The sequence below is a fragment of the Heterodontus francisci genome, chromosome 16, assembly GCF_036365525.1.
Source record: "Heterodontus francisci isolate sHetFra1 chromosome 16, sHetFra1.hap1, whole genome shotgun sequence".
In the NCBI taxonomy this organism is placed as follows: Eukaryota; Metazoa; Chordata; class Chondrichthyes; order Heterodontiformes; family Heterodontidae; genus Heterodontus; species Heterodontus francisci.
Genome location: NC_090386.1, coordinates 100,056,045 through 100,080,662, shown reverse-complemented (window position 1 = coordinate 100,080,662; position 24,618 = coordinate 100,056,045). Strand labels below are relative to the sequence as shown.

The 24,618-nt window shown below is 47.3% G+C and overlaps 2 protein-coding genes across 2 annotated transcripts in view; one reads left to right on the top strand and one right to left on the bottom strand.

The window, feature by feature from the left end:
- ergic3 (ERGIC and golgi 3) overlaps nucleotides 1-20,928 on the top strand; it is a 58,920-nt gene extending 37,992 nt beyond the window's left edge. The window contains exons 9-12 of the mRNA XM_068048721.1: nucleotides 13,286-13,350; nucleotides 14,972-15,108; nucleotides 15,345-15,400; nucleotides 17,578-20,928. Of these exons, the coding sequence (XP_067904822.1) occupies nucleotides 13,286-13,350; nucleotides 14,972-15,108; nucleotides 15,345-15,400; nucleotides 17,578-17,657 (338 nt within the window). The 3' untranslated portion in view covers nucleotides 17,658-20,928. The remainder of the gene's footprint in view (nucleotides 1-13,285; nucleotides 13,351-14,971; nucleotides 15,109-15,344; nucleotides 15,401-17,577) is intronic.
- romo1 (reactive oxygen species modulator 1) lies at nucleotides 254-3,088 on the bottom strand. Its single transcript, XM_068048722.1, has 3 exons — nucleotides 3,008-3,088; nucleotides 1,801-1,931; nucleotides 254-481 (listed from the first exon to the last, which is right to left on the bottom strand). The coding sequence occupies exons 2-3, from the start codon at nucleotides 1,929-1,931 to the stop codon at nucleotides 373-375; spliced, it is 240 nt and encodes a 79-aa protein (XP_067904823.1). The 5' UTR covers nucleotides 3,008-3,088; the 3' UTR covers nucleotides 254-372.
- Nucleotides 20,929-24,618: the final 3,690 nt, after the last annotated feature.

The following is a 24,618-nucleotide window of genomic DNA, read 5'->3' as shown; positions in this document are numbered from 1 at the left end:
AATATTGCCCCTCATTTTTCCTATCAAAATGCATCACTTCACATTTATTCATTAAATTTAATCTGCCCATTTCACCAGTCTGCCTGTATCCTCCTGAAGTCTGCTACTGTGCTCATTAAATATTTATTAAGTAAAAACTTTCCCTATTAAAGACATTTCTGTGATATTTGTCACCCTGTTGCGTTCAGTTACCATTACGGACCCTTTAAAAGTTCAGCTACTATTGGAGAAACACCCCAATTCATTTCCAGAACTTGATGCAACAGTAAATCATACACTTTAATCTCCATTATTATACAGCTGGTAATCAGACAGACAGGTGACATTATCTGCAACACTTGAAGCTTCAGCAGAAATAAAAGGATGGTCTTGTTAACATCTGATTCCCATTCCAATCGCCATGAAGGTTCCAAACGTGCCTCCGCTCTGCATCATGGTCTTCCCAACACCACCCAGCAGGTCTCGGCCTCTCAGCCCCAGCCTAGAAACCGAGCAAAGGTAGGGTTACACCCGATATGGCTGGAGCCTAACGACATACAAGTAATGGCACCTGACACCTGGTTAATACACTAGAAATTCTTGACCTCACCCCTTCCCTCCAATTCAGTGAGACGGATATATTCTACTAGAACACAGGCCAAGCTCAATCTCTCAGCTAACTGCCAGTAGTTAACATATTGCCACCATTTACACAGTACAGAGATGGAGTCAAAATTTGTCAAGTTTGGTAAATGCAGGGAAAAACCTACTTGGAGTTTCAGCCTGGCTCAGTTGCCAGAGTTCTAAATATAAACTTAGCTGGGTCCTCCAGCACTGAACTGTTAGATTATCTGTCCGATGAGACATTAAACCAAGGCCCCCCCCACCCAGTCCATGAGTTGCACTAGAAAGAACGTGATCCAAAGGAGCATCTTCATCTAAGAATAACACCAGGAACAGGAGAACGTCATACAGCCTCTCGAGTCTGCTCCAACATTCAGTACGATCATGGCTGATCTTCTAACTCGACTCAGAACCTCTCACGGTAACTGCAGTGGATTTAGAGCAAAGCTGTGACACTTATTACAAGTGCAGTCAGAGGCTGCAACTGCTCAATACTGATCACCTGTAACCAATGCTTTTATAAAGATGATTATTGATCTTTTCTAAGGACAAAGGATTTGATACTGTCTTTTAGATAATCTTTTGAACTTAAGATATTCAGGATAAATATGCCATGGCCAAACTCAGTAATTTAGAAAACAGTTTACAGCTGGTTTAAAATTTAATTCCAACTGTTTTTGCTGCTGACTGAAATCGATCAAGATGGTCCCTTTAGGGCTATCTCACATTCCCATGTCCACTAGGAGTTAGGGATTCACGTGCTGGGGAGGGAAACACTTTCCATATTGTGCATCCAGTGTAAGCAAATATTCGCAGGCTATATGCAGCCCAAAAGGTACTGCTTCTGCCCCTCCCCCCGACTCTAAAATATGCCATAGCCTGAGCTTGCCGATTTGGTGCTTGAGGGCAGTTTTTGTACCAATGTCAGTAGGATCTGAATTATGGCAACCAAACCCATTTCATGAGAAGCTGGTGCTGAGTTTGCTGCTTCTCTGGAAGGGAAACCAGTCTGGCAAGAACAGGACAAGCTGGCCTCTGCTCTGCCCAGGCAATAATAATTGGGCAACAGTGACCCAAACGTTGGTGGTACTGCAACAGGGCGGAGCTTTGTGTGGGACAGTCGGCTGATTAAAAAATACCATTTGTACTTGTGTTGAAAGGAAACAAAATGTAAGCACAGAAGATGATTGTACTGACCGGAGACACGAGAAGCTGCCGAAAAGTGCACCTGCCGCCATGCCAACTGCGCAGCCCATCATGAAGCCCATTTTAACCCTATCGAAGCAGCTGGGCTGTGACTGCCCATACGGTCCTACTGTGACTGGCATCTAGAGGAGAGGGACAGAGTGGTTAGAGAACACCATAACTGATTGCTAACCCAGAATCACCATCTCCTCCCCCCAATGCCAATATGCCAGTGAAAGCTCAGCCAGTGACAGCAATTCCTGTCTTAAAAAATTGGCACTGGGCCTTGCAGAGGATTCTGATATTCATTGCCCACAACTCTGCCACTTTTGGATTCCACTAAATCTGGATTCACCTGTGCTTTCGGATTCGCATATGTTTTTATTTTTAAAAAACACTATTGCTGATCAAGCACACTGATAGCTGTCATTTCCCCAGCAAGGTCACAGAAACAGAAATAACTTAATTTTGACGATTATCACAAGTTTAATGCTATAAACTCAGGTCTAACCTTAAAATAAAAGCAAAATACTGCAGATGCTGGAAATCTGAAACAAAAACAAGAAATGCTGGATTCACTCAGCAGGTCTGGCAGCATCTGTGGAAAGAGAAGCAGAGTTAACGTTTCGGGTCAGTGACCCTTCTTCGGAACTCTGCTTCTCTTTCCACAGATGCTGCCAGACCTGCTGAGTGAATTCAGGTCTAACCTTGATGTGAGCCAGTTCTGCCCCCTTTATTTTGACAGACATATCATGCACGCTGTCTAGAATTTTGCAATGGTATTAAATTATGCCTGGTTTTAATCTACATTAGAATATCAGACTAACTGGTAACTTTTAATTCCTCCAGACCATTCCCATGTCACTTGAGGAATCACTGAATAGTACAGTACTTATTAGATACATGCACAGTGTGTTTCTGGTGAGCAATTTACAAGCGTTTTATGTTAAAGTTAGGTTTGTCATAAATTCCAATTGTTTTGAGTCTAACTGCTGATTGCAACATTCCAGGGTAAACACTGGGTGGAGATCATGTGAAGATCAAAAGTCTTATTTCCCCCCCCCATCGCTCCTGTTGCACCAGCTCCTCTAACCTCCCCCCGGAGACTGAGGTCCTGGTTACACTGTCCGGGCGCGGTGAGCTGCTTCCTGCTCCGTATCCCAGGCCGGCCACTGACTTGGTGTCCGGAGCCCACGCTCCCCGTGTCCGGTTTACTCACCGCGGCCCCACGGTATCAGTCTCTCTACCTCAAGCCGCCATCTTACCCCGCGGGAAGTGACGTCACTGCGGCGGATGTGCGACTGCAGTGGGGGGATACGGTCACGTGTTCCAGCCCCGCCCACTCCACAGACCCCGCCCCCTTTGCTCCAATTGGACAAAGACTGGTTCTGGTTGGCAGCATTGCCCAAAGCTGGGAATTTCAATATTAAAGACATGGTGATGGTGAGAATGAGAGAGCTGCAGTCAGTGTAATAGACAGCAACACACAGCTACTCAGTCTCGTCCAATTGCTCCAATACATCAGAAACAAGGCAAAACTGCAGATGAAAACTAAATTTGGAGGGTCATGTGATAAATGCACAGATTACAGAATCGACACAAATGGACAGAACCAACATTTAACTGGTTTGCTTTGACGGTACCAACACAATATGGGAAATCTGCCTTTAATGTCATGATATACTTCATTTAATATCTCAGTCCCAATGAAAAGTGTACCCACCAGTACTGTACCCCAGTGTTATACAGTGACACACCTGTCCTCACCAGTACTGTACCCAAGTGTTATACAGTGACAGACCTGTCCCCACCAGTACTGTACCCCAGTGTTACACAGTGACAGACCTGTCCACACCAGTGCTCTACCCCAGTGTTATACAGTGACACACCTGTCCTCACCAGTACTGTACCCAAGTGTTATACAGTGACAGACCTGTCCCCACCAGTACTGTACCCCAGTGTTATACACTGACAGACCTGGCCCCACCAGTACTGTACCCCAGTGTTATACAGTGACAGACCTGTCCCCACCAGTACTGTACCCAGTGTTATACAGTGACAGATCTGTCCCCACCAGTACTGTACCCATGTTATACAGTGACAGATCTGTCCCCACCAGTACTGTACCTCAGTGTTATACAGTGACAGACCTGTCCCCACCAGTACTGTACCCAAGTGTTATACACTGACAGACCTGTCTCCACCAGTACTGTACCCCAGTGTTACACAGTGACAGACCTGTCCACACCAGTGCTCTACCCCAGTGTTATACAGTGACACACCTGTCCTCACCAGTACTGTACCCAAGTGTTATACAGTGACAGACCTGTCCCCACCAGTACTGTACCCCAGTGTTATACACTGACAGACCTGGCCCCACCAGTACTGTACCCCAGTGTTATACAGTGACAGACCTGTCCCCACCAGTACTGTACCCAGTGTTATACAGTGACAGATCTGTCCCCACCAGTACTGTACCCATGTTATACAGTGACAGATCTGTCCCCACCAGTACTGTACCTCAGTGTTATACAGTGACAGACCTGTCCCCACCAGTACTGTACCCAAGTGTTATACACTGACATACCTGTCCCCACCAGTACTGTACCCCAGTGTTATACAGTGACAGACCTGTCCCCACCAGTACTGTACCCCAGTGTTATACAGTGACAGACCTGTCCCCACCAGTACTGTACCCCAGTGTTATACAGTGACAGACCTGTCCCCACCAGTACTGTACCTCAGTGTTATACTGTGACAGACCTGTCCCCACCAGTACTGTACCCAGTGTTATACAGTGACAGATCTGTCCCCACCAGTACTGTACCCCAGTGTTATACAGTGACAGACCTGTCCCCACCAGTACTGTACCTCAGTGTTATACTGTGACAGACCTGTCCCCACCAGTACTGCACCCAGTGTTATACAGTGACAGACCTGTCCCCACCAGTACTGTACCCCAGTGTTATACAGTGACAGACCTGTCCCCACCAGTACTGTACCTCAGTGTTATACTGTGACAGACCTGTCCCCACCAGTACTGTACCCAAGTGTTACACAGTGACAGATCTGTACCCACCAGTACTGTACCCCAGTGTTATACAGTGACAGACCTGTCCCCACCAGTACTGTACCTCAGTGTTATACAGTGACAGATCTGTCCCCACCAGTACTGTACCCAGTGTTATACAGTGACAGACCTGTCCCCACCAGTACTGTACCCCAGTGTTATACAGTGACAGACCTGTCCCCACCAGTACTATACCCCAGTGTTATACACTGACATACCTGTCCCCACCAGTACTGTACCCCAGTGTTATACACTGACATACCTGTCCCCACCAGTACTGTACCCAGTGTTATACACTGACATACCTGTCCCCACCAGTACTATACCCCAGTGTTATACACTGACATACCTGTCCCCACCAGTACTGTACCCCAGTGTTATACACTGACATACCTGTCCCCACCAGTACTGTACCCAGTGTTATACACTGACATACCTGTCCCCACCAGTACTGTACCCAGTGTTATACACTGACATACCTGTCCCCACCAGTACTGTACCCAGTGTTATACACTGACATACCTGTCCCCACCAGTACTGTACCCAGTGTTATACACTGACATACCTGTCCCCACCAGTACTGTACCTCAGTGTTATACAGTGACATACCTGTCCCCACCAGTACTGTACCTCAGTGTTATACACTGACATACCTGTCCCCACCAGTACTGTACCCAGTGTTATACAGTGACAGACCTGTCCCCACCAGTACTATACCCCAGTGTTATACACTGACATACCTGTCCCCACCAGTACTGTACCCCAGTGTTATACACTGACATACCTGTCCCCACCAGTACTGTACCCAGTGTTATACACTGACATACCTGTCCCCACCAGTACTGTACCCCAGTGTTATACACTGACATACCTGTCCCCACCAGTACTGTACCCAGTGTTATACACTGACATACCTGTCCCCACCAGTACTGTACCTCAGTGTTATACAGTGACATACCTGTCCCCACCAGTACTGTACCTCAGTGTTATACACTGACATACCTGTCCCCACCAGTACTGTACCCAGTGTTATACACTGACATACCTGTCCCCACCAGTACTGTACCTCAGTGTTATACAGTGACATACCTGTCCCCACCAGTACTGTACCTCAGTGTTATACACTGACATACCTGTCCCCACCAGTACTGTACCTCAGTGTTATACACTGACATACCTGTCCCCACCAGTACTGTACCCAGTGTTATACACTGACATACCTGTCCCCACCAGTACTGTATCCCCAGTGTTATACAGTGACAGACCTGTCCCCACCAGTACTGTACCCAAGTGTTATACAGTGACAGATCTGTACCCACCAGTACTGCACCCCAGTGTTATACAGTGACAGACCTGTCCCCACCAGTACTGTACCCAGTGTTATACACTGACATACCTGTCCCCACCAGTACTGTATCCCCAGTGTTATACAGTGACAGACCTGTCCCCACCAGTACTGTACCCCAGTGTTATACAGTGACAGACCTGTCCCCACCAGTACTGTACACCAGTGGTATACAGTGACAGACCCGTACACACCAGTACTGTACCCCAGTGTTATACAGTGACAGACCTGTCCCCACCAGTACTGTATCCCAGTGATAAACAGTGACAGACCTGTCCCCACCAGTACTCTTCCCCCAGTGTTATACAGTGACAGACCTGTCGCCACCAGTACTGTACCCCAGTGTTATTCACTGACAGCCCGGTCCCCACCAGTACTGTACCCCAGTGTTATACATGTGACAGACCTGTCCCCACCAGTACTGCACCCCAGTGTTATTCAGTGACAGACCTGTCCCCACCAGTACTGTACCCCAGTGTTATACAGTGACAGACCTGTCCCCACCAGTACTGTACCCCAGTGTTATTCACTGACAGACCCGTCCCCACCAGTACTGTACCCCAGTGTTATTCACTGACAGACCTGTCCCCACCAGTACTGTACCCCAGTGTTATACAGTGACAGACCTGTCCCCACCAGTACTGTACCCCAGTGTTATACACTGACAGACCTGTCCCCACCAGTACTGTACCCCAGTGTTGTACAGTGACAGACCTGTCCCCACCAGTACTGTACCCCAGTGTTATACTGTGACAGACATGTATATTAGAACATTACAGCGCGGTACAGGCCCTTCGGCCCTCGATGTTGCGCCGACCTGTGAAACCATCTGACCTACACTATTCCATTTTCATCCATATGTCTATCCAATGACCACTTAAATGCCCTTAAAGTTGGCGAGTCTACTACTGTTGCAGGCAGGGCGTTCCATGCCCCTACTACTCTCTGCGTAAAGAAACTACCTCTGACATCTGTCCTATATCTTTCACCCCTCAACTTAAAGCTATGTCCCCTCGTGTTTTCCATCATCATCCGAGGAAAAAGACTCTCACTATCCACCCTATCTAACCCTCTGATTATCTTGTATGTCTCTATTAAGTCACCTCTCCTCCTTCTCTCTAACGAAAACAACCCCAAGTCCCTCAGCCTTTCCTCGTAAGACCTTCCCTCCATACCAGGCAACATCCTAGTAAATCTCCTCTGCACCCTTTCCAAAGCTTCCACATCCTTCCTATAATGCGGTGACCAGAACTGCACGCAATACTCAAGGTGCGGCCTCACCAGAGTTTTGTACAGCTGCATCATGACCTCGTGGCTCCGAAACTCGATTCCCCTACTAATAAAAGCTAACACACCATATGCCTTCTTAACAGCCCTATTAACCTGGGTAGCAACTTTCAGGGATTTATGTAACAAAGAACAAAGAAAATTACAGCACAGGAACAGGCCCTTCGGCCCTCCAAGCCTGCGCCGATCCAGATCCTCTCTCTAAACATGTCGCCTATTTTCTAAGGTTCTGTATCTCTTTTCTTCCTGCCCATTCATGTATCTGTCTAGATACATCTTAAAAGACTCCATCGTGCCCGCATCTACCACCTCCGCTGGCAATGCATTCCAGGTGCCCACCACCCTCTGCGTAAAGATTTTTCCACGCATATCCCCCCTAAACATTTCCCCTTTCACTTTGAACTCGTGTCCTCGAGTAATTGAAACCCCCACTCTGGGAAAAAGCCTCTTGCTATCCACCCTGTCTATACCTCTCATGATTTTGTACACCTCAATCAGGTCCCCCCTCAACCTCCGTCTTTCTAATGAAAATAATCCTAATCTACTCAACCTCTCTTCATAGCTAGCGCCCTCCATACCAGGCAACATCCTGGTGAACCTCCTCTGCACCCTCCAAAGCATCCACATCCTTTTGATAATGTGGCGACCAGAACTGTACGCAGTATTCCAAATGTGGCCGAACCAAAGTCCTATACAACTGTAACATGACCTGCCAACTCCTGTACTCAATGCCCCGTCCGATGAAGGAAAGCATGCCGTATGCCTTCTTGACCACTCTATTTACCTGCGTTGCCACCTTCAGGGAACAGTGGACCTGAACACCCAAATCTCTCTGGACATCAATTTTCCCCAGGACTTTTCCATTTACTGTATAGTTCACTCTTGAATTGGATCTTCCAAAATGCATCACCTCGCATTTGCCCTGATTGAACTCCATCTGCCATTTCTCTGCCCAACTCTCTAATCTATCTATATTCTGCAGTATTCTCTGACAGTCCCCTTCACTATCTGCTACTCCACCAATCTTAGTGTCGTCTGCAAACTTGCTAATCAGTCCACCTATACTTTCCTCCAAATCATTAATGTATATCACAAACAACAGTGGTCCCAGCACGGATCCCTGTGGAACACCACTGGTCACATGTCTCCATTTTGAGAAACTCCCTTCTACTGCTACTCTCTGTCTCCTGTTGCCCAGCCAGTTCTTTATCCATCTAGCTAGTACACCTTGGACCCCAAGCGCCTTCACTTTCTCCATCAGCCTGCCATGGGGAACCTTATCAAACGCCTTACTGAAGTCCATGTATATGACATCGACAGCCCTTCCCTCATCAATCAACTTTGTCACTTCCTCAAAGAATTCTATTAAGTTGGTAAGACATGACCTTCCCTGCACAAAACCATGTTGCCTATCACTGATGAGCCCATTTTCTTCCAAATGGGAATAGATCCTATCCCTCAGTATCTTCTCCAGCAGCTTCCCTACCACTGACGTCAGGCTCACCGGTCTATAATTACCTGGATTATCCCTGCTACCCTTCTTAAACAAGGGGACAACATTAGCAATTCTCCAGTCCTCCGGGACCTCACCCGTGTTTAAGGATGCTGCAAAGATATCTGTTAAGGCCCCAGCTATTTCCTCTCTCGCTTCCCTCAGTAACCTGGGATAGATCCCATCCGGACCTGGGGACTTGTCCACCTTAATGTCCTTTAGAATACCCAACACTTCCTCCCTCCTTATGCCAACTTGACCTAGAGTAATCAAACATCTGTTCCTAACCTCAACATCCGTCATGTCCCTCTCCTCGGTGAATACCGATGCAAAGTACTCGTTTACCTGGACACCAAGATCTCTCTGCTCATCTACACTACCAAGAATCTTCCCATTAGCCCAGTACTCTGCATTGCTGTTACTCCTTCCAAAGTGAATCACGTCACACTTCTCCGCATTAAACTCCATTTGCCATCTCTCAGCCCAGCTCTGCAGCCTATCTATGTCCCTCTGTACCCTACAACACCCCTCGACACTATCCACAACTCCACCGACCTTCGTGTCATCCGCAAATTTACTAACCCACCCTTCTACACCCTCATCCAGGTCATTTATAAAAATGACAAACAGCAGTGGCCCCAAAACAGAACCTTGCGGTACACCACTAGTAACTAAACTCCAGGATGAACATTTGCCATCAACCACCACCCTCTGTCTTCTTTCAGCTAGCCAATTTCTGATCCAAAGCTCTAAATCACCTTCAACCCCATACTTCCGTATTTTCTGCAATAGCCTACCGTGGGGAACCTTATCAAACGCCTTACTGAAATCCATATACACCACATCCACGGCTTTACCCTCATCCACCTGTTTGGTCACCTTCTCGAAAAACTCAATAAGGTTTGTGAGGCACGACCTACCTTTCACAAAACTGTGCTGACTATCGCAAATGAACTTATTCTTTTCAAGATGATTATAAATCCTATCTCTTATAACCTTTTCCAACATTTTACCCACAACCGAAGTAAGGCTCACAGGTCTATAATTACCAGGGCTGTCTCTACTCCCCTTCTTGAACAAGGGGACAACATTTGCTATCCTCCAGTCTTCCGGCACTACTCCTGTCGACAATGACGACATAAAGATCAACAACAACGGCTCTGCAATCTCCTCCCTAGCTTCCCAGAGAATCCTAGGATAAATCCCATCTGGCCCAGGGGACTTATCTATTTTCACACTTTCCAAAATTGCTAACACCTCCTCCTTGTGAATCTCAATCCCATCTAGCCAGTAGGCTGTATCTCAGTAATCTCCTCGACAACATTTTCTTTCTCTACTGTAAATACTGACGAAAAATATTCATTAACGCTTCCCCTATCTCCTCTGATTCCACACACAACTTCCCACTACTATCCTTGATTGGCCCTGTTCTAACTCTAGTCATTCTTTTATTCCTGATATACCTATAGAAAGCCTTAGGGTTTTCTTTGATCCAATCCGCCAATGACTTCTCGTGTCCTCTCCTTGCTCTTCTTAGCCCTCCCTTTAGATCCTTCCTGGCTAGCTTGTAACTCTCAAGCGCCCTAACTGAGCCTTCACGTCTCATCCTAATATAAGCCGCCGCCTTCCTCTTGACAAGCGCTTCAACTTCTTTAGTAAACCACGGCTCCCTCGCTCGACAACTTCCTCCCTGCCTCACAGGTACCTACTTATCAAGGACACGCATTAGCTGCTCCTTGAATAAGCTCCACATTTCGTTTGTGCCCATCCCCTGCAGTTTCCTTCCCCATCCTACACATCCTAAATCTTGCCTAATCGCGTCATAATTTCCTTTCCCCCAGCTATAATTCTTGCCCTGCGGTATATACCTGTCCCTGCCCATCGCTAAGGTAAACCTAACCGAATTGTGATCACTATCGCCAAAGTGCTCACCTACATCTAAATCTAACACCTGGCCGGGTTCATTACCCAGTACCAAAACCAATGTGGCATCGCCCCTGGTTGGCCTGTCAACATACTGTGTCAGAAAACCCTCCTGCACACACTGGACAAAAACAGACCCATCTAAAGTACTCGAACTATAGTATTTCCAGTCAATATTTGGAAAGTTAAAGTCCCCCATAACCACTACCCTGTTACTCTCGCTCCTGTCGAGAATCATCTTCGCTATCCTTTCCTCTACATCTCTGGAACTATTCGGAGGTCTATAGAAAACTCCCAACAGGGTGACCTCTCCTCTCCTGTTTCTAACCTCAGCCCATACTACCTCAGTAGACGAGTCCTCAAACGTCTTTTCTGCCGCTGTAATACTTTCCTTGATTAACAATGCCACACCCCCCCCTCTTTTACCCTCTTCTCTGTTCTTACTGAAACATCTAAATCCCGGAACCTGCAACATCCATTCCTGTCCCTGCTCTACCCATGTCTCCGAAATGGCCACAACATCAGGATCCCAGGTACCAACCCATGCTGCAAGCTCACCCACTTTATTCCGGATGCTCCTGGCGTTGAAGTAGACACACTTTAAACCAAGTTCTTGCTTGCCAGTGCCCTCTTGCGTCCCTGTAACCTTATCCCCTACCTCACTACTCTCAACAGCCTGTACACTGGAACTACAATTTAGGTTCCCAATCCCCTGCTGATTTAGTTTAAACCCCCCCGAAGAGCACTAACAAATCTCCCCCCCAGGATATTGGTACCCCTCTGGTTCAGGTGAAGACCATCCTGTTTGTAGAGGTCCCACCTACCCCAGAAAGAGCCCCAATTATCCAGGAAACCAAAACCCTCCCACCTACACCATCCCTGCAGCCACGTGTTCAACTCCTCTCTCTCCCTATTCCTCTCTTCGCTAGCACGTGGCAAGGGCACCAGTACTGTACCCCACCAGTACTGTACCCCAGTGTTATACAGTGACTGACCTGTCCCCAACAGTACTGTACCCCAGTGTTATACAGTGACAGATCTGTCCCCACCAGTACTGTACCTCAGTGTTGTTCACTGACAGACCTGTCCCCAGCAGTACTGTACCCCAGTGTTATAGTGACAGACCTGTCCCCAGCAGTACTGTACCCCAGTGTTATACAGTGACAGACCTGTCCCCACCAGTACTGTACCTCAGTGTTATTCACAGACAGACCTGTCCCCGCCAGTACTGTACCCCAGTGTTATACAGTGATAGACCTGTCCCCACCAGTACTGTGACCCAGTGTTATACAGTGACAGATCTGTCCCCACCAGTACTGTACCTCAGTGTTGTTCACAGACAGACCTGTCCCCACCAGTACTGTACCCCAGTGTTATACAGTGACAGATCTGTCCCCACCAGTACTGTACCTCAGTGTTGTTCACAGACAGACCTGTCCCCACCAGTACTGTGACCCAGTGTTATACAGTGACAGATCTGTCCCCACCAGTACTGTACCTCAGTGTTGTTCACAGACAGACCTGTCCCCACCAGTACTGTACCCCAGTGTTATACAGTGACAGATCTGTCCCCACCAGTACTGTACCTCAGTGTTGTTCACAGACAGACCTGTCCCCGCCAGTACTGTACCCCAGTGTTATACACTGACAGACCTGTCCCCGCCAGTACTGTACCCCAGTGTTATACAGTGACAGACCTGTCCCCACCAGTATTGTACCTCAGTGTTATTCACAGACAGACCTTTACCCGCCAGTACTGTACCCCAGTGTTGTCCAGTGACAGACCTGTCCCCACCAGTACTGTACCCCAGTGTTATACAGTGACAGACCCGTCGTCCACCAGAATGTTTGCGAAGTGCTTTTGGAACCTTTTTTACATTAAGGTGATATGTTAATACAAGTTATTGTTGTGAGAATTTTTATTTGTTATCATGTATCTAGAAGTGGCAAGATTAACATCTGAATTTCTGAACCAAGATATTGGGGATTTTCACTCTTTTCTGAACTCTCTGAGTCGGTCACTGTGATGTTAGAAGAGGGTTCAGGAAAAGGACTGTCCGTTTTATCACCGAGAAATCTCCACAGCAAGAATATTGAGATCTGCCCTAAATTCGTATTAATTTCTGTGGCAATGAGCAGCTTGTTGTGAACCAGGAATCCTCAGACGAGAGCTCCAGTGTTTCCTTTTTGACTGAATCAGTGAAGCTTCACGCCAGTATTTCTGGATTGGTGGATTTTCCAAAAACTTCAAAATGAATTTTTATGAAACAATCCACAGCAAAATATGAGAGTTATTGAATGTTTTTGGTCCACCGCAGGAATAAAGAGACCGAGTTATCAATCGTAGGGCAACATAGTAATTTTGTTTCATCTCTTTCAGCTTCCATGATGTTCCAGTACTTTGTGAAAATAGTCCCAACAATTTATGTGAAGTTGGACGGTGAGGTAAGCTCTGGTAGATTCTCTCATTCTGTATCTTATATCAGACAAGGCCTCAGTTTAACATCTTATCTAAAAGATGGTGCCAATTGCAGTATCGATACTACTCCTCCAATAGTGCAGCACTCCCTCAGTACTGACCCTCCAACAGTGCAGCGCTCCCTCAGTACTGACCCTCCAATAGTGCAGCACTCCCTCAGTACTGACCCTCCAACAGTGCAGCGCTCCCTCAGCACTGACCGTCTGATAATGCGGCGCTCTCTCGATACTACTCCTCCAATAGTGCAGCACTCCCTCAGTACTGACCCTCCAACAGTGCAGCACTCCCTCGGTACTAACCCTCTGACAGTGCGGCGCTCCCTCAGCACTGACCGTCTGATAGTGCGGCGCTCTCTCGATACTACCCCTCCAACAGTGCAGCACTCCCTCAGTACTGACCCTCCAATAGTGCAGCACTCCCTCAGTACTGACCCTCCAACAGTGCGGCGCTCCCTCAGCACTGACCGTCTGATAGTGTGACGCTCTCTCAGTACTGACCCTCCAACAGTGCGGCGCTCCCTCAGCACTGACCGTCTGATAGTGTGACGCTCCCTCAGTACTGACCCTCCAATAGTGCAGCACTCCCTCAGTACTGACCCTCCAATAGTGCAGCACTCCCTCAGTACTGACCCTCCAACAGTGTGGCGCTCCCTCAGCAATGACCGTCTGATAGTGTGACGCTCTCTCAGTACTGACCCTCCAATTGTGCAGCACTCCCTCAGTACTGACCCACCAACAGTGCAGCACTCCCTCAGTACTGACCCTCCAACAGTGTGGCACTCCCTCAGCACTGACCGTCTGATAGTGTGACGCTCTCTCAGTACTGACCCTCCAATTGTGCAGCACTCCCTCAGTACTGACCCACCAACAGTGCGGCGCTCCCTCAGCACTGACCGTCTGATAGTGTGACGCTCTCTCAGTACTGACCCTCCAATTGTGCAGCACTCCCTCGGTACTGACCCTCCAATAGTGCAGCACTCCCTCAGCACTGCAGTGGGATTGTCGGCCTAAATTGCAGGCGTCTGGAATGGGATGTGAACCTGTGACCATCAGACTGAGAGATGAGAGTGGTACCACTGAGCCACGGCTGACAATAACTTCAGAGCTGAATTATAGACAGGTTCGTGCTGTGTGCCTGTGCCCAGCTGCACCTGGGTTTAGACTCTTTTTAATTCATTCTCAGGATGTGGGCATGACTATCATGATCAGCATTGCCCAGGTTTGGTACAACTGTAACAGAACCAGATTATAATTGTTAGTTAAGAATCAACCACATTGCTGAAGGATTGGAGACACATATAGGTCCAGACAGGGTAAGGACGTTAGGCAGCCATTGGGTTCTAATGACAATCTGATAGCTTCATGGTCGCTTTTACTGAGACCAGCTTTTTATCTCCCGATTTTTAAAAACTGAATTCAAACTCACAAACTGCCCTGGTGGGCTTTGTACTTTTGTTTCAATAACAGAACTACATCACTAACTGTACCCCTGACAGTTTACGGTCCTGTTAGGCATCCTGTGGAGAGCCACTGGCTGGCCAGGATGTGCTGAACCGTCACTGACTCACTCACTGCTCTTTGGTTCCAGGTGGTGAGGACAAACCAGTTTTCGGTCACGCGACATGAGAAGGTTGCAAACGGGCTGATTGGAGACCAGGGTCTCCCCGGGGTCTTTGTGCTTTACGAGTTGTCTCCAATGATGGTAAAATTTACAGAAAAACACAGGTATGTCAAACCCACCTGATGTTTATTGTATAGTGTTTCAGCCTGTACCACTTGTATATCCAATGTACATTTAATATATGCAGTGAATATTGGAGAAGTTTGATTAGGTATGTGAACTGGAAATGTTTGATACTGAACTGGATTTGTTCAGCACTAAAGTCCCCAAGGGATGTAATTAAGTAATGCTGACCATTCTGTGCGCCGCACTCACCCAGCTTGTGATTGCTGTGTTACAGATCGTTCACACACTTCCTCACTGGTGTCTGCGCTATTATTGGAGGAGTATTTACAGGTAATGACAGTGGGAGAGTTTGCTGGATTTACTGTGTATCCTGTGTGTGTTCATCCTTACGTAATTGGGCAGCTAGTGGAGCAGCAGTCTGGGATCACACAGCATGTGTTCAGGTTCTTGTGAGTGTATCTCACAGTGGGGTATGATATGCTCCACAGCAGCCCTGCATTATAGCGGTGCAGTTCTGAGCAGTTGCTGCATTAGTGTGGTGCAGTTCTGGGGGGGTTGCTGCATGAGTGCAGTTCTGGGGGGTTGCTGCATGAGTGCAGTTCTGGGGGGTTGCTGCATGAGTGCAGTTCTGGGGGGTTGCTGCATGAGTGCAGTTCTGGGGGGATTGCTGCATGAGTGCAGTTTTGGGGGGTTGCTGCATTAGTGCGGTGCAGTTCTGGGGGGTTGCTGCATTAGTGTGGTGCAGTTCTGGGGGGTTGCTGCATTAGTATGGTGCAGTTTTGAGCGGTTGCTGCATTAGTGTGGTGCAGTTCTGGGGGGTTGCTGCATTAGTGTGGTGCAGTTCTGGGGGGTTGCTGCATTAGTGCGGTGCAGTTTTGAGCGGTTGCTGCATTAGTGTGGTGCAGTTCTGGGGGGGTTGCTGCATGAGTGCAGTTCTGGGGGGTTGCTGCATTAGTGCGGTGCAGTTTTGAGCGGTTGCTGCATTAGTGTGGTGCAGTTCTGGGGGGTTGCTGCATGAGTGCAGTTCTGGGGGGTTGCTGCATTAGTGCGGTGCAGTTTTGAGCGGTTGCTGCATTAGTGCGGTGCAGTTCTGGGGGGTTGCTGCATTAGTGCGGTGCAGTTCTGGGGGGTTGCTGCATTAGTGCGGTGCAGTTTTGAGCGGTTGCTGCATTAGGTCAGCCCTGTGCAACATGCTGGTACAGATTTACTGTCACAGTTATGTAACAAGTCAACTGCACTCCAAAAGTAATTAATTGTGCATGAATTACGTGGAGATGTTTTTTGGTGATAGGCGGCATTGTAAATGATGCATATTAATTCCCCTCACTTCAGATTTGAGGCAACACCAACAATCCTGAAAACCTCCTCTAAACCTTTGCACAAATTCTTCAGTGAGTTTTAGTGACAATCACCCAACATCCGGTGAGCTTAATGTGCCCCAGACTGTCCCCTGGTTTGTCAGCTGCCCAGTGTGACTTTGAACAATTCAGAGCAGCTCCTTCCAGGTCTCTGGGTTCATTGCCTCTGCTGTGCTAACATTAGAGCTGCTAAAGTTGGCCTCAGTGCCCTGGGCCAATGTCCCTGCTGTTGGAACTCCCCAGGGGAAAGACTCGTGTGAATATTGGACTTGGCTGTGACACAGTAAAATAGCCTATTAGCACTGTCGAGGCTCACACTTAAAGAATAGTCACTTGTGTAATTTACCAGAGTATATCTGTAGCGCCAGACGTTGTCATCAGGAGCGCCAAGAAGAAGGAAACACATCTCTCTGTGCCTGAGTGTACAGTGTGTTTGTCTGAGCTATACTCTCTCTCCCTCTGTTACACAGCACACACGTTGACACATGTTCACATACACACACTATCACAGATACTTTCACACATACATACTCATATACATACATTCACTCACAACAGCCTCACTCACTTATATACATTCACATTCACACACTGTTACAGGTAGAGTAGTATAGTGATTATGTTACTGTACTAGTAATCCAGTGGCTTGGACTAATGATCATAAAACATGTGTTCAAATCTCACCACAGCACCTGGGAAAGTTAAATTCAAGTAATTAAATAAATCTGGAATAAAAAGCTAATATCACCAATGGTGACTACTGGATTCTCATCAAAAACCCATCTGGTTCACTAATGTCCTTTAGGGAAAGAAATCTGCTGTCCTTACCTGGTCTGGCCGACATGTGACTCCAGACCCACAGCAATGTGGTTGACTCTTAACTGCCCTTTGAAATGGCCTAGCAAGCCACTCAGTTGTGTTCAAGAAGGTGGCTGACCATCACCACCATTCAGAGGCAGTTAGGGAAAGGTAATAAATGCTGGCCTTGCCAGTGATGCACATATCCTGTGAATAAATTTTTAAAATCTGTTACATACACGCACACGTACAGGTGTATGAGTACACAGACTGTATGCATGTTCCTTCGAACACTGTTTATTTTCATGTACACAGGATTATCTTTCCTGTAACGCACTGTCTCTCTTGCAGTGGCAAGCCTGATTGACTCATTGATCTATCATTCTGCACGTGCCATACAGAAGAAGATCGAGCTGGGAAAAGCTGTGTAGTGCACGGGACAGTCAGCTGGTGATTGATGGGGTGGACTGCACTGACTCACCGTGGACATCTCGGTATAAGAAGGATTACTTGTGCCAAGTGTTGGATAAACTGGGCCAAGTTTCATTGAGACCATTCAGATTAGTCCGTTTACACTGAAATAATGCCTGACATATACCTGATTCTGAACTTGGATGTTTCTAAGGGAATATAATTTATAAAATGTGGTGAGCAGGTTTATTTATGTTTGTGATCTAAAGGTGAATCCTGATAATCCCACTCCGTAAATCCTTTTGTTTCCTGACCTACACCTGCCCACTCTTAACCTCTCTTAATCTTCACTTAAACAATACAATTCATTGTTTGAAGGAAGTGTTGATTTAGCACAGGCAGCTCTCTTCACTCCTGCCTCTGCTCTCTGAGCTGTCCCTGCTCCTGCCACAGTTAAGCAGATGGAACTGGTTATTGGCTGATTGTTCTCAGACACAGTTAGTTCCAGCCTTGGTCACTGTAGAGAGAGAAACAGACCCACTGCTCCATCTGTGCAACTTGTCAGGACCTGCCCGCTCTTATACCCATCTGCTCCCCATCCCATTAGGAAAGTCCCATGTTCAATGCCTGGCCTGTACTGAGTTAGTTACTTTAGAACAGCGCAGACTATAACATTCTGTAGACTACAGGCACAACAAGCTACAGCATGCCTGGATTGCAGGGTGGGCATTGGGAGATGGCCACTGTCCCAATCCCACCCCTAATTTATTACAGCTCAAAATTCTGCAGTGTGAGAAAGTTGGGGCAGTTCATTTTCTGGTTGGCTGTGATGCCTCCCACAGCTGCATTACCTGCTGCACTTGCTGCCTAGATCCAGACCTGATTATTGTGCCCAGTGAAGCCTCATCTGAGTCACTCCCTCCAGTAGAAAAGTGGGGAAAGGTGGGGGGGACGGGGGCTGTGATGGGTTTGGTCAGATATAGTTCTGCACGGGGACACAGTGGGAGTGGAATTTAAAACCAAGTCCATTCTACCAGGGAGCTAACAGCCCCTGGACTGACTGAAGATTTATCATTTCCAAATGTTATCACTGAAAATAAATTTGAGAGGTGAAGATTTGAGGTAGGTGGTGAGAGGGGAAACCCTGTGTGCAGTGGTCTCTCCTGGCAGACAGGTACTGCAGCTCTCCCATTCTAACTCTGGACCATCGCTGGAGCAGGTTAATTGTTCAGCCTCGCAGTGGTGCATCAAAAAAAACGGAGGGAGGGAGTGAGGGTGAAAGGGAGAGAAACAGAGAGAGAGAAAGGAAGACAGAGAGCCTCAAAGGAATGTGTTTTTTCAGGCATTCTCTGCCTGAATTTCCCATTTGCAATGGAATTCTGGTCCTCTCAGTCATTCATTTAAAGATTGCTTTTTCATTGGGAACAGTTCGTGGTTCAAACCAGACACACTCCCAGGGAGTCCCAAGCTGCCCTGCTCTCACTGAGTTTGCACCTAAACTCCTGTTTTTTTAAAAAGTGAGTATGGTAAGCTCAACCTTGAACTTTCACTCTGGGAACCCATGGTTGCAATCCAGCACAGATTATAGGATGCAAGTCTGAGTTGCCACAAAGCACAATTAATACTAGGCAGGGCAGAGGGTGACTGGCGTGTGAAATGGGAAACTTCATATTAAAGGAGTAGAGGGAGTTTTACTCTGTATCTAACCCTGTACTGTACCTGTCCTGGGAGTGTTTGATGGGGACAGTGTAGAGGGAGCTTTACTCTGTATCTAACCCCGTTCTGTACCTGTCCTGGGAGTGTTTGATGGGGGACAGTGTAGAGGGAGCTTTACTCTGTAACCCCGTTCTGTACCTGTCCTGGGAGTGTTTGATGGGGGACAGTGTAGAGGGAGCTTTACTCTGTAACCCCGTTCTGTACCTGTCCTGGGAGTGTTTGATGGGGACAGTGTAGAGGGAGCTTTACTCTGTATCTAACCCCGTTCTGTACCTGTCCTGGGAGTGTTTGATGGGGACAGTGTAGAGGGAGCTTTACTCTGTATCTAACCCCGTGCTGTACCTGTCCTGGGAGTGTTTGATGGGGACAGTGTAGAGGGAGCTTTACTCTGTAACCCCGTTCTGTACCTGTCCTGGGAGTGTTTGATGGGGACAGTGTAGAGGGAGCTTTACTCTGTATCTAACCCCGTGCTGTACCTGGCCTGGGAAAGTTTGGGGACACTGGTACGTGCAATAGAAAGTGTTTCTGACACCAGTCTCTGAATTTGAACCAAAAAAGTAACATTTAAAAAAAGACTTCATTATTTCCTGGACTGAAAACTCAAATAGTTAAAAATTGGCAATGTATTATTTAACAGTGTTTTTTAAAAGAAATATTTGTATTCAGGCCTTTGCTACTCTACATTTCATTTATTTAACTAAAGAAATATTTCTGGGTGATTATCCAAAGTCCAGTCACAAACATCGTCCGTGGAGATTGTTCTGTTTCAAGAGTTCAGCCATAAGTAGAGTGTGGGTTTGAGCCAGATTGGAAGCTGCTAACAGGATCAGGATTGCTGTGGGAGCAGTTCTTGAGGTCAGGATTAATCTAGGACTGTTAGGATTAGGAGTATGCAGATGATCAAAATCGGGATTACTCTGGATGTGATAATGAGGTGATGAGAGTGGATAATGGGGTTGGCTTCACTCTGGGAATGAGATCAGATTTCTGGGATTAGACACCATGATTAGGGTTATACTTTTATTTCTTCAGTTTCTCTGCTAAACTTTTCCATTTGCATGTCTGTGACCTTAGGTGTTCTCTGTGTAGAAAAGCAGGTTGTATGAGGAGTTAAATGAGCAATTTGTGATGCAGGAACCTGATGGGTGACGGAGTGGTGGTGTGTGGTGAGAGGGGTAAGGGCAGAACCTGAGGGAGCAGAGCTGGGATGAGGTGTTGGGGTGGGGGAGGGTGCTGGGCATGGAGGGGACAGAGCGTAGGAAGGGCCAGTATGTGGAGAGGGCAGGGAGAGGCAGTGGGGGTGGTTGAGGTGTGGTGGGGCAGGGACAAGCAGAGTGTGGAGAGGGCAGGCAGAGTATGGAGGGGTGGATAATAGGGTCCACTGACTGCTGTGAGGAAAGTCCTGGTAACTGAGGGGTTGTGGAGAAACAGTCACTGGTACCAGCGTGAAGCAGCCACTGTGGCCAACATCCTGTTCCTAGATCTCAGCGGGAAAGTAAAAATAAATGGGAGAAAAATCATTTTTTGTCTGTTTGGGGAAAATTAAACCAAAATAAAAATCAGATCTATTTTTAAGTATTGTTTGTTTTGAAATTATTGATCCATTTAAAACCAAGAATAAGATAATATTCTGAATGATTAGTTCTCCCAAGTTTTCACAGAAGAGATGAGTAACAGAGATAGCGAGGCCATATTAGTAACTTTGGTATAAAAATGTGACAGGTTAAAGGAGTTTGGAGCCAGAGGTAATTCTGGCTCAGCACTGAGGGAGACAAGGGAGGATATTTGTGAGGCACTCGCAGCCATTGACTATGATAAACTCTTTGTTACACCAAGATATCCAGAAGGCTTTTGACAGAAGTTATGCATGAAAGCCTTAAATTAAGTGTTAGGGATACAGGATTATGGGATTGGAAAGGTGAATGTGGACAATTATTTCAAGTGATACTGAGGGCTGAATTTTCCCAGCTCCTTGGCAATGGGCTAGGAGGCAGGAAGTCTGGCAAAATGGCAGGGGGAGGCATTGGGAGTGGGGAGCCCAACGATTTCCCGCTGCCATGCCATATTGCCAGCGGCAGGAAAGTTGGTAGCTCAGTTACCCACTGGGCGGCCAATTGAGCCACTCAAGTGGCCAATTATAGGCCACTCGCCGCCTCTGCGGGTGTTTTGTTCACGTCAGGAGGGGCTGCCACCATGTAGTGAGAGTACCAGGTAAACCCTGGCAACCTCCGAGCAGGTTCAGCAGGAGGGGGAGCCCTCCTTCACAGGCACTCCATTGCCCACACAGCCCCCGCCCCCCCAGGCGGCAATGGCCACCCTTGCAGCAACGACGCGGCTGGTGTTCAATGACTGCTGTGCCCCACATACCCCCACCCAATTAGCTGGCAAACAGCCTGCTCCAGTATTGATTTTGATGTGGTTTCTGTGAAATGACATTTTTTTTAAAATCAACATTATTGGGATACAAGGGAAGTCATGTTTGACAAATTAAAGTTTTTGAGGATGTAACTAGTCGGGTAGATAAAGGGGAACCAGTAGATGTAGTATACCTGGATTTCCAAAAGACATTTGATAAGGTTTAGAACATAGAACAGTACAGCACAGTACAGGCCCTTCGGCCCACGATGTTGTGCCAAACCTTTAACCTACTCTAAGATCAAACTAATTACCTACCTTTCATTCTACTATCATCCATGTACCTATCCAAGAGTCGCTTAAATGTCCCTAATGTGTCTGCTTCTACTACCATCACTGGCAGTGCATTCCACGCACCCACCACTCTCTGTGTAAAGAACCTACCTCTGACATCTCCCCGAAACCTTCCTCCAATCACCTTAAAATTATGCCCCCTGGTGATAGCCCTTTCCACCCTGGGAAAAAGTCTCTGACTATCCACTCTATCTATGCCTCTCATCATCTTGTACCCCTCTATCAAGTCACCTCTCATCCTTCTTCGCTCCAGTGAGAAAAGCCCTAGCTCCCTCAATCTTTCTTCGTAGGACATGCCCTCCAGTCCAGGCAGCATCCTGGTAAATCTCCTCTGCACCCTCTCTAAAGCTTCCACATCCTTCCTATAATGAGGCGACCAGAACTGAACACAATATTCCAAGTGTGGTCGTACCAGGGCCTTATAGAGCTGCAGCATAACCTCGCGGCTCTTAAACTCAATCCCCCTGTTAATGAAAGCCAACACACCATACGCCTTCTTAACAACCCTATCAACTTGGGTGGCAACTTTGAGCGATCTATGGACATGGACCCCAAGATCCCTCTGTTCCTCCACACTACCAAGAATCCTGTCTTTAAGCCTGTATTCCGCATTCAAATTCGACCTTCCAAAATGGATCACTTCACACTTTTCCAGGTTGAACTCCATCTGCCACTTCTCAGCCCAGCTCTGCATCCTGTCAATGTCCCGTTGCAACCTACAACAGCCTTTCACACTATCCACAACTCCAGCAACCTTTGTGTCATCGGCAAACTTGCTAACCCAGCCTTCCACTTCCTCATCCAAGTCATTCATAAAAATCACAAAGAGCAGAGGTCCCAGAACAGATCCTTGTGGAACACCACTGGTCACCGAGCTCCATGCTGAATACTTTCCATCTACTACCACCCTCTGACTTCTATGGGCCAGCCAATTTTGTATCCAGACAGCCAACTTTCCCTGTATCCCATGCCTCCTTACTTTCTGAATGAGCCTACCATGGGAACCTTATCAAACGCCTTGCTAAAATCCATATACACCACATCCACTGCTCTTCCTTCATCAATGTGTTTTGTCACATCTTCAAAGAATTCAATAAGGCTTGTGAGGCATGACCTGCCCCTCACAAAGCCATGCTGACTGTCTCTAATCAAACCATGCTTTTCCAAATGATCATAAATCCTGTCTCTCAGAATCCTCTCCAATACTTTGCCCACTACCGACGTAAGACTGACTGGTCTATAATTCCCAGGGTTATCCCTATTCCCTTTCTTGAACAAGGGAACAACATTTGCCACCCTCCAATCATCCGGTACTACTCCAGTGGACAGTGAAGATGCAAAGATCATCACCAAAGGCGCAGCAATCTCTTCCCTCGCTTCCCGTAATATCCTTGGGTATATCCCGTCTGGCCCCGGGGACTTATCTGTCCTCATATCATTCAAAATTTCCAACACATCCTCCCTCTTAACCTCTACCTGTTCGAGCATATCAGCCTGTTCCACGCTGTCCTCACAAACGTCCAGGTCCCTCTCACTAGTGAATACTGAAGCAAAGTATTCATTTAGGACCTCCCCTACCTCCTCCAACTCCAGGCACAATTTCCCTCCACTATCCCTGATCGGCCCTACCCTCACTCTGGCCATCCTCTTGTTCCTCACATAAGTGTAGAACGCCTTGGGATTTTCCCTAATCCTACCCGCCAAGACTTTTTCATGTCCCCTTCTAGCTCTCCTAAGTCCATTCTTCAGTTCCTTCCTGGCTACCTTGTAACCCTCTAGAGCCCTGTCTGATCCTTGCTTCCTCTACCTTAAGTAAGCTTCCTTCTTCCTCTTGACTAGCTGTTCCACATCTCTTGTCATCCAAGGTTCCTTCACCCTACCATCCCTTCCCTGCCTCATCGGAACAAACCTATCCAGCAGTCGCAGCAAGTGCTCCCTAAACGACCTCCACATTTCTGTTGTGCATTTCCCTGAGAACATCTGTTCCCAATTTATGCTCCCCAGTTCCTGCCTAATAGCATTGTAATTCCCCCTCCCCCAATTAAATATTTTCCCATCCCGTCTGCTCTTGTCCCTCTCCATGACTATAGTAAAGGTCAGGGAGTTGTGATCATTATCACCGAAATGCTCTCCCACTGAGAGATCTGCCACCTGGCCTGGTCCGTTGCCAAGCACCAAGTCCAACAAAGTCTCCCCTCTAGTCGGCCTATCTCCATACTGAGTCAGGAAACCTTCCTGGACACACCTGACAAAAACGGCTCCATCCAAACTATTTGCACTAAGGAGGTTCCAATCAATATTAGGGAAGTTGAAGTCACCCATGACAACAACCCTGTTACTTCTGCACCTTTCCAAAATCTGCCTCCCGATCTGTTCCTCCATGTCTCTGTTGCTATTGGGGGGTCTATAGAAAACTCCCAACAAAGTGACTGCTCCTTTCCTGTTTCTGACTTCCACCCATAATGACTCAGTCGACAAACCCTCCTCGACGACCTCCCTTTCTGCAGCTGTGATACTATCCCTGATTAACAATGCCACTCCCCCACCTCTTTTACC